This window comes from Antennarius striatus, chromosome 15 (genome assembly GCF_040054535.1).
Source record: "Antennarius striatus isolate MH-2024 chromosome 15, ASM4005453v1, whole genome shotgun sequence".
Classification (NCBI taxonomy): Eukaryota; Metazoa; Chordata; class Actinopteri; order Lophiiformes; family Antennariidae; genus Antennarius; species Antennarius striatus.
This window is the reverse complement of record NC_090790.1, coordinates 5,322,278-5,332,484: the sequence shown is the minus strand read 5'-3', so window position 1 is coordinate 5,332,484 and position 10,207 is coordinate 5,322,278. Positions and strand designations below refer to the sequence as shown.

The 10,207-nt window shown below is 38.4% G+C and overlaps 1 protein-coding gene across 1 annotated transcript; it reads right to left on the bottom strand.

Annotated features, from left to right (window-relative positions):
* Positions 1 to 2,150: 2,150 nt before the first annotated feature.
* pmchl (pro-melanin-concentrating hormone, like) lies at positions 2,151 to 2,543 on the bottom strand. The gene has a single exon (XM_068335347.1). The coding sequence runs from the start codon at positions 2,541 to 2,543 to the stop codon at positions 2,151 to 2,153; it is 393 nt and encodes a 130-aa protein (XP_068191448.1).
* Between the last annotated feature and the right edge of the window lie 7,664 nt (positions 2,544 to 10,207).

Sequence of the window (10,207 nt, the reverse complement as noted above, 5' to 3'; positions counted from 1 at the left end):
AACATTTATCTGAATTGTGAACAATTATGAGGCCTTTAAATGCCAAATGGCTTTCCTCGTAATCTTACATAATCCTAAAGGGCAAATCTTTTGTATATGAAGCCAAAGTAACCTGATGCATTATGGTAAAGTGGATGTCGAACAGGAAAACATATTTGCGTATTTATTTATTACAGGATGACTCATTAATTTTTCAGTATTATTAAGTTCACATACTAAAACCATTAATCATCACTAAGACAAGAGTCCCCATCCATCCTCCCATTTCTGCGAGGCTGTTGAGCTGAGGATGCTGAATTAGAACTTTGACCCAGCTTATTCAGTTTAATAAATATCTGTTGGACCAAAAAGAAAAATCCAGAGGACGTTATGACACAACCTGTCAGAATAAAATTCCTTGACATCTGGACACTCAAGATAAATGATCAAAATCAAAAGTGTTGCTCAGTGTGTTGAGGGAGTGGATTATGGTATTTTATTTGATGTAACCGCATCTCTCTATTGATTCCAACAGTACTGTCATTCTTATCTGTTGTCATATTGTATTATATCAACTTACAGATGTAAAATCAGTTATTCATTGACTTCTTTATTCAAAACAACATTAAGATAGTTTAATTTATGTACACTTTGTTTAACTTGAAGAAATGAATTCCCTCCTTTAGAAAAAGGAAAAGAAATGAATAAAATTCTATTTTTTTACCTGCTCATGTTGATGAAGTCAACACGGTTCATTCCTGCAAACAGAATCATCTGTCCATCCATTTTCTTGTCTTGTGGGTAGGGTGTGTGTTGGAGCCTACCCCAGCCGGCTAAATGCAAAGACGGGGTACACACCGGATGACGTGCCAGCTCATTGTGGGGGGCCGCAATGAGCTGGAAAACAGACATACATACACACTCAAACCTACGGACAATTTGTGTGACCAATTCACCCAAGCTGCATGTCTTTGGAGGTGGGAGGAAGCCGGAGAACCCGGAGAGAACCCACGCAGACACGGGGAGAACACGCAAACTCCGCTCAGAGCGGAAGCAAAACCAGAACCTTCTTACTGTGAGGCAACAGTACTGCCTGCTCCGAACAGAATCAGTGAAATAAGAATAAGAATAAGAATAAGAATAAGAATAAGAATAAGAATAAGAATAAGAATAAGAATAACAATCAGAATAAGAATAAGAATGCTACATTCTAAAGTACAACTTTTAACATTACGGTACTGTAATACTTGATTTCTAATATTAACCAACTTAGCAATAGGTGTAATTATTTTACAGAAGCAACAATAAAAACCTTTTGTTGAAGACCTTTTTTCCGTGACTGAGATATCTCAGGCACTATTAAACGTTTAACTGTGATTACTTGAATTCTTCTTGCATTATATAAAAAAAATAGACTAAAATCTATCTCACAATAGTAAAAGCTTTACAAACTTATCTTGTTTGTCCACAATAAAGGAACAGATTCCGAGTTTCGGTCTCGTTACGATGTGGTCGCCTAAGAAGATTAAGGATTTTCCCTTTCAATGTGGGTGCTGCCCAGACCACAGACACAAAAAGTCTAGACTAAAATTCTCAGAATTTGTTTCGACCAAAATAAGAATTAAAGGCTAAAGTTTTAGTTAACTAAAATATGATTAAAAAACAGGAAAACATAAAAATAAGATGAAAACTTAAAAGAGGTCCAAAGATCCAAGACTAAGACTAAATTACAAAATACTTGATTACTTAATTGTCTCGTGATGAGACGGTGTCTTATCCAGGGTGTACCCCAGCTTTCCCCTGTAGTCAGCAGACCGATGACCCGCAAGGTGGAAAAGTGGCTGCAGACGAGAAGACTACGATCGTCTTGTCTACAAGAATATGGATGGATGAATGGATGGATGGATGGATGGATGGATGGATGGATGGATGGATGAATGATTATTTGATTATCACAACTTATGGCATCACTTCGATCTGAAAGATTAGCTACAATCTTCAACATCTTCGTGAGACAGATACCAAACATGCACAGGATGTGATTCAGAAATCATGATTTTATTTCTCACATCTGCAGTAAATTAAATATAGACACACAGATTTTTGGATTTTTTTGTCACAGCTCGGTGTAATGCGAGAGGTCTGCTGATCTGGATCCTGGATGAAGTGTTCTAGACTTCCCAGCATGGGCGGTACACCCGTCCCACCATGCACCTCATTGTGTCCCTCCTCAGGATGGGGATGTTCAGGTCCTGGCCACCATGCTCGATGGTCTTGCTGTTATCATCAGCCCTCCGTTTGAGGAAGGACAGTCCGTTGTGCAGCGCCCGCAGGTCCCTCCAGAGGCTGAGGTCGCCAACGACGATGACCTTCTTCCCGCTGGCTTTGCCTACAGCGGACAGGTCTGCGTTGCTGAGGATGTTATCCGTCAGCTCGTCGCCCATGACAGCATCCTGCTCCAATGAGAGGTCTTCGGTGCTTCCAGTGGTAAATGATGCTGAGAGTCCGTAGCACTCAAACAGGAGCGCTGCGGCGAAGATGACGGGCATGAGGGACTGTCTCATGGCGAAGATGTTCCAGGGGGGAGCAAAGCGCTAGCTGCGTGGATGAGAATCTTCTTTCCAGAGCTCTTTACTTCGTTCTTCTGGCTTTTAAAGTGCGAAGCATCCAGTTTTATACCATTTCATCGTGGATTAGCCAACTATTCAACAATTTTTTTTCTTTTCTTTATCACAACATCTCCTGTTGCGTTCAGGAAATTAGCTGCAAGTATTAATAAGTTGTTGGGTAGGACCCTTGCAGAGATAAAGAGAGTTGTTTGTTGAAAAGTTAATTAAAATCATCTCCAATATGGTGGCTGATAATGGATTCTTGACAATTACACTGCGGGAATGGGATTAATCCAAAATAACTTCCATTTAAAACAACAAGGATGGATTACCCACCTGTGTGACTCATTGACGTGTCAGATCCTCAAGTGATAAATCTGTCTGCTCATGGCATTGTTGGAAAGATGCCTCAATCAAGGATTATCCCTTGGATTAGAGCAAAAATAAATAAATTAAAAAAAGCAAACAAGTAATTCCTGGAGTGTTTGTGTGATCGTGGCAGCAGCTTCCTTGTCGTCGTGTCAGAGATAAAGTGAATTTAGCAAATGTTTCATTAAGGAGAATATTCTTTGGATCCCATCTGAAGGTGATGGAGTCTTGCTGGATTGAATAATTACAATCCTGATTAAAAATGCCAGATGGATGCAGCAGGAGCCGTGCACACCTGCGTACATATGTAATATCCATACATAATTAGTTGCCTTAATTTATGCAGGTGGCATTTGCGTCGAATCAAACATTAAGACTTATACACTTTAAAAACGTACCACATAATTGAAAACAACAGATTGACAGAAAATGGAATTAAGACATTATTACTGACATCATTTGCAGCATTAAAACTCTGATGGTTACATAAATAATTCACTGTAATTAAATTGTCGGGATTCTTGTTTTCTTTTTTTCTGTTCAGATGAGAAGTAGTACGGACGATTTCTTCTTCAAAACCATGTCGGTGGTTTTTGGAATCAGTCATCACCCTGTGTTTTTTGTGATTTTTTGGGTTTTTTTACTGCCTGAAAGGCCTCGTGTGGTTTTTTTCTGGAGACAGACAATTTGGTTTAAATCTTATCTGTCATTCCGAGATGTCAGGTTGTCATGCGTGCTGTTGAAGGGGCGGACAGAGCTCTTCTCATAAAGATGGTGTTAATGGCACAATCGCTGATAGCTGATGGAAACCATGTGGATCTGAAAAATAGAGCTGTGAGGAAAATAATACTAGTTATATTCCTACGGATGTTTTAAATCCAAATGGTCAGCCTGGACGTAGCTCCACTTATCAAAAAGATCAGATAACCCCTCTGTTATAACAGCTTGAATTGTTTCTATCTTGTTCAATTTCATGTTAACTACATTTACTTGTTTACAATGTTTACTCCATTGAGGTCTTAACTTTTTTTTTCTTGTTGTGTTCAGGGAAAGGTAGTGCAGTAAGGTTGGGCTAAAATTATGGTTGATTAATAATCCATCCGCCCATCCATCTTCTTGTAGATAAGACAATCCCAATAATCAGTCTATAAGAAGATGGAAGGATGAATAGCAATAAATTATGTAATAATCTAGTGACTGTCAGGGATTAAATCGACTGGTCTAAGTCTGGTTAACAGCACACTGACACACTGAAGGAAGCCCATTTTAGTTGCCTGAAAGAGAAGAATCCTGTTTCCTGCCGTATCTTTCCCATAATGACAAAACAGAAACCAATTAATAGAATCATTGTGATTCCAAATGATCAATGATCAATCGATCGTTGCAAATCAATGGCAAAGTCGCACAACTTTGATGCAAATTGAGCTCCAGACATTACATCTTCACATCACAAATTTTCAGCGATATAAAACATTTAATGGACAGAAGAGAAAAGAATGACAATGATAAAATCAGTCAAAGCATCGGCTATTTGTTTACTTATTTATGTGATTATCGGATTATTGGAAAAGTTATCCAATATTTTTCATTTCAGTTCTGCTTTGAAAAACTTTCAGGAGAGGCAATAAAATAATGATCATTACGGTATTTTCCTGCAAAAAGAAAGAAAGAAGTGAATTATAAAAAACAACTTCCTGTTTTTGTCGAAGATCAGAATAAAACGTCTTGCAGCAGGAGGACAAGATGTTCTGACCAGCTGACTGAATTGATGGGTGCCAACCAAAACACAGCTCCTCAGCTCAGGAGTCTAGGGGGGGGGGGGCAGGCGACCCAACCTTTTACAAGGGAAACACACACATACATAACACCGAGCCATCAGCACAGCGGTGCTCTGCTTTATTACGATGCTGAGCGGTGAACCACGCTGTGTGAGCTCAAGTATTATTCCAGCTAGGTAAATACGGGACACACATTTGACAGCACTGAATATATTAATAGGCACAAATTGAATTATTCTGATGCAGATCCAACATGAAGTGTCCTGCCAGCTCATTCTGAGGTCTGGCAGAATGAAATCTCAATTGTCGTTCCTTCACCCACAAGTTAAGGGTTTCAGTACCACAACACGCGCGGAGGGCCTCCATTTGCAGGATCAGGAAGTCTGGTTGAAATTCACACGATTTTATTCTCAAACAAGCAACTCCACAGTCTGGATTTTTCCACAAGGCAGAAATGGAAACTACTTTATTACTTTTTCTTTACTCCTGCAGTGTATTTAAATAATTCTACTGAACATTTTTATTTTTTGTATATCACCTTTATTTGCTTGTTAAAATGGCTTTACTTGACAGAAATCACCATTTTCTATGTTTCTGGTATAGGTATAGAAAAAAATAAACTTTCCATATCTTAAGATCTCAATGCCTAAATTAATTATATGATATTTTATATTTTTTATTATGACTTTTTTCGGGTTTTTATACATTTTACTTGTCCCTGAGGATGGATGCAACGGTACACGGTGACAAATTCCATCTAGCAGCTGCTGAAACAACAGGTTTATTGTAAATTTAATAATTATTATCATCAGACTTTCACTCCATTCAAATCGCACAAAAACAATTTGATTACTGTTATTGTAAAAATAGCTAGAAACTGATTTTTATAGTTCCTATCTTTCTACATGATGAGAAACAGCCCTGCTGTTTCTTGTTCAGTATTTTTCTCGAATCAGTTCAAGATGTCCAGAGATGAACATGTGAGCTAAAATTGGAATCCCATCAAACCCCTGAGGATTTATGACCAGCATCAATCTAGATGCACCTTGAAGAAAGATGAAAGCCAAATATTGGTTTTAGCTACTCACGATGTAGCCACAGGGTTGGCCTGTGGGTCAGGATGTGACTCCAAGGGAAAAGGAGAGGAAAGAGGTAGAAGCGGATGTTGGATCTGTTGTCATGCTATGATTGGGCTAAAACACTGATCATACAATCCATACAAAGAAGACGTGTTCAAAACGGGCTGTGAGATACAAAATCAGGGTTTCTATTGGAAAAGAAATGGAAGAGTACCCTTTCAACACGTTCAATACCTCAAACACATCTGTAGAGATGATGGTTGTCATGGAGACAGTCGGCAAACATGTAATCACAATGTGATACAAAAATAGCTAAAGCAACAGACTCGGTATGTCGGTAAGGCAGAGAGTCATCTGAAGACGTTCTCACAGCGACATTTGTTTTGTGTGTTTTTTGGGGGGTTTTTTATGTGGGGGGGATGGAATAATGAGCTGCATGGACGGAATTTGGAAAATTGGATCCCCATCCAGCTCCCACTCGCCTCAGTGACCACACATAAGCCCCGATTCTTACGCCGTCTGGAGGAAAGTTGCTTCACGTTTCAGGAGTTTTAGAGCTTTAGAGGTTCTTTATTCTGGCAAGCTCCTTAGAGGAACCACTGTCTGAAGCCAGACTAGCAGTGATTTACAGAAGTATGTGAGGATATCACAAACCGACTTCCTTCATAAGCTACATTAAGTGATGGGATCCCTCCTGAACAGTGAACACTTTTTTTTTTTCTCTTTTGGAGGTGGAATATTTCTGGGAAAAGATGGTTGACATATCGGCTGAAATTAAACTTGAAAAATAAAAATTTTGCCTCATTATTCACAAATATCCATGTCTTTTAAAGTAACATTTGAATTTGATTTCTACTTTAAAGTCTGTTTTAACCTTTGGACCTTTTCTCTCTCTTCTGTCATGATATATGTGTTTCAATCAAGTTTACATCAAGCTCTGAACACTGAATTTGCAAATGTTTCATAGTACACTATGTTATCTAGTATAGCCTTTCAAGATTTCCCTCCATGCATGCCAATATATCAAGTTTCATTGTGTAGAAACTAACTTTCTGAGCCACTTCCTTACTTTTTAGCAGTACAGGACAGCAGAAACCAGGTTTAAATCCAGATTCTGGTCTGCGATTAGATTAGATTTAGGTAACAAGACCACTATGATTGAGATTAGTTACATATTTCTTAAATGTTCTCAACCTGCAACATATATCATTTGAATAACACAATTTTCTTAATACGTTTCACTGCTCTGTACTGCCTGTTTGTAGTGATATTATTTCAAGGAGACAGGATGTTCTTGTCATGTGAGACTGAGATTTTAAATATTTACTGGAATTCCTCTCTAAGTGTAAGAATGGATGACATGTGGCACACACTGTATATTCATGAACCCCTCAGGAAAAATAGTAATAAAGGCACAGCACAGAGGTGCACTGCAGTATTGACACGAAGACACACACACACACACACTCACTCACACACACATGTCACGGCCTGTTCTCCATGAGCACACCCTCCTAATTTGGTGGCCTATTTAGGCTGCAACAGTTTCCCGTCTCTCCTTCTGCCTGTCGCTGCCACTGCTGCTCCTTCAGCCCCACCGCCAAAGCATCCACCTATATACCCCAGTTAGATCACACACCCCAATATATCTATGGCATCATACCTGCACAGAATGTAGAAATAAGGGTCATAATAATAAACACATACTGTAACTAAAGCCACAGTGTGCGTTTCACTTCGGGTCATCCTCGGACTCCATCAGCCTCAGCTCAGCTGTGGTTAGTGCTGGTTAGTAACGCTGACATCCTAAACTCATCTGTTAAACAATACATCATTGTTACTGAGCATCATAGCACGCGGGCGTCTACATCACCACTTTAATGTGCTTCAGGACTGCCTCCCTGGGTGACAGTATGTTCCTGCCGGCTGCTCTGGCAGCATAATGAACTGCTGTACTGTTTAGCTGGATGGTTTACACAGGATTACACAAAAGCTGCTGGAAGGATTTTCAGTATGTTTGATAAGAGGATCGGTTTGGGCCAGAATGGAATATAAAATTTTATACATGTATAAAAAAAAAAAAATGGGGTGGATAAAATTAGGTTGTTTTGTTTGTGTTTTAACGCATTTTCTACATTTTTCTTAATTTCTAAGGGATGAATGGATTTTGAAAAGGAAGAAATAATGTCCTGACTTCCACGACGGTACACACTGACTGTGTACCTCACCCCGCCAGTGACAACACCAACATAACTCTGAGCTTTTTCTGCAACAAGCACTTCAGTGGTATTTACAGCCAACATTAACAAACCAGGTCCTTATAAAATCATGGACGTCTATTGGTTTGTGTGGCCTGACAAGTCACAGTTTGACAGTCCATAAAATATCAGCGTTATTCATTTTCTGACTGTGCTTCAAGTTGGTAGACTGCTCCTAACACCCTGGCTGTCTGACAGCAAGAACTCCTCTGCTGTTTCTCAGCAACAGACTCTTTTTTTTTTTCTTTTTTCTGCTTCTCACAACCACGGTAACAAGTTTTAACTATTAAATTTAGCGCAGTTCGCATTGATGTGAATAAATGCCATGTGGTATTCAGTGTAGATGTGATTCAACAAGGTTACCGATCAAATAAATGAATCCTCAAATGGAGTGTTTTTTTTTTTTCTCTCAAATGATGATGGTTTGGCTTCATTTGGCAGCAAACTCAATTCACCTTCAGGATAACAAGTGAGCTGCAACAGTGAAGATGTTCTCTGAGGCTCCTGACAGATATTTCAGATTGTTTAAGTGAAAAGACAATACTAGAAGTATTAAGGTCTCATCACTGTAAGTGTGGACTGAGTGCACATCTCATAAAGGTTTTATTTATTGATATTAAATAAACTTTGCAGCTAATAGGGGGGGGGGAAATGCAAGATTATTCTGCAAAGCCATCAAAACAGTTAACATACAAATGCAGGTAAATGTAAACACTATTCTTTCTGCAATCAACCTGTGAGCAGGTTGATTACGTTAAATAATCCAGTACATTTCAAAGATTTCAACTGAATTCTGACCACCTTCTAGTGTGAATGAAGTGTATTACACCTTATTTAATGTAATTCTGGGGTGGGGAATGAAGGCAAGAAATGAAATAAATGAAATAAGATCCTGTAGTACTGTAATGTAACTTTATCATCTCTACCTCTGCTGAATGACTTTCATCCTCAGGGGTGTAGAGGCTAAGCCCAGTGAGGTATCCAACCACACTTATGTGAATGATGCGCTGATGCACTTCCTGGTCATCAAAAGTCAGACATGACACTTTGTTTGATTATTAAGTTTCTCCATATTTCATTTTATATGTGTTTTTTGTTGTTTGGCTTTAGAGGCTTTTCACTTATCATCAATCTCTGCCTTTCATCGTGGATGAACAAGAGAAGGCAAAAAACATCTGATTGCACTGGTCCTTCAGCTGCCACCACAACCCTGGATCACTAAAGAGGTTTCAACAATAGGTGATGATTGAACGGGTTAATCAGTGGATGGATGTGGACCATGTGAACAAATGAAAAGAGCTTCATTTATGTTCAATTTAATTGCACCACAGGGAACAATGATTTACCCACAGCTGTCTCCTGGAGAACAGAAGATGTGGTTCCTTGCTCTCATGAAAGAATGTGAGGACGGTATTCTGGGACCTCTCCAGCAGAAGAAACCTTTTACCTCTTTTATTGTGTTATTTAAAACATTAGTTAGACTGTTACTGAAATATTCTAAACAGGACACAACCTGTCCTGGAAAGACCAGCTAGAATCTGCATTTGTGAATCATTTTGAGTATATTAAGATTGGGTCATGAAGTGAAAAGGCAGCTTAATTATTTTTTTCTTAGACGATTTATTGGAAAAGAAAGATAAAGGAAAAACAACAGAAGAAACAGCATTGAGTAAATGAATTAAAGGATATTCATGTAGGAGACTAGCAGAATGCTAACATGACATTTCTCTTTAAGTCATTCATTTGTAGGAGGAAATTAACAGTTTTATTGTTTCTCCACATTTGATTTCTTCTCAGCTACTCACTGGGTCTGTTTCATTCTTGCTATGTTTTTTTTTTTAATTTTTTCTAATACTTACTCTGATTCTATTTCATCTGAAAGCCATGCAAACTTTTCACCAGAGCCAAGTGACTTTTCTTTTTTTTTTAAACTTTATATTATTTAAATTTAAAATGGTGTCATTCAGTTATTTATACACACATTGAAAGTATACACAAAACAAGAAAATTCACATCAGAATTTTCAATTAGGCATTGCTGGGTTTTTAAAAAAAATTAAATCAAAAATAGTACATCTGTTTGGAGATTTCTGAAGAGGAGTCATTAAAGCGCATCAGAATGATTATAAGAAAATG

Bases quoted from the DNA above. Each gene is read 5' to 3' on its own strand.
- pmchl (XM_068335347.1), bottom strand. From the start codon at position 2,543: ATGAGACAGTCCCTCATGCCCGTCATCTTCGCCGCAGCGCTCCTGTTT.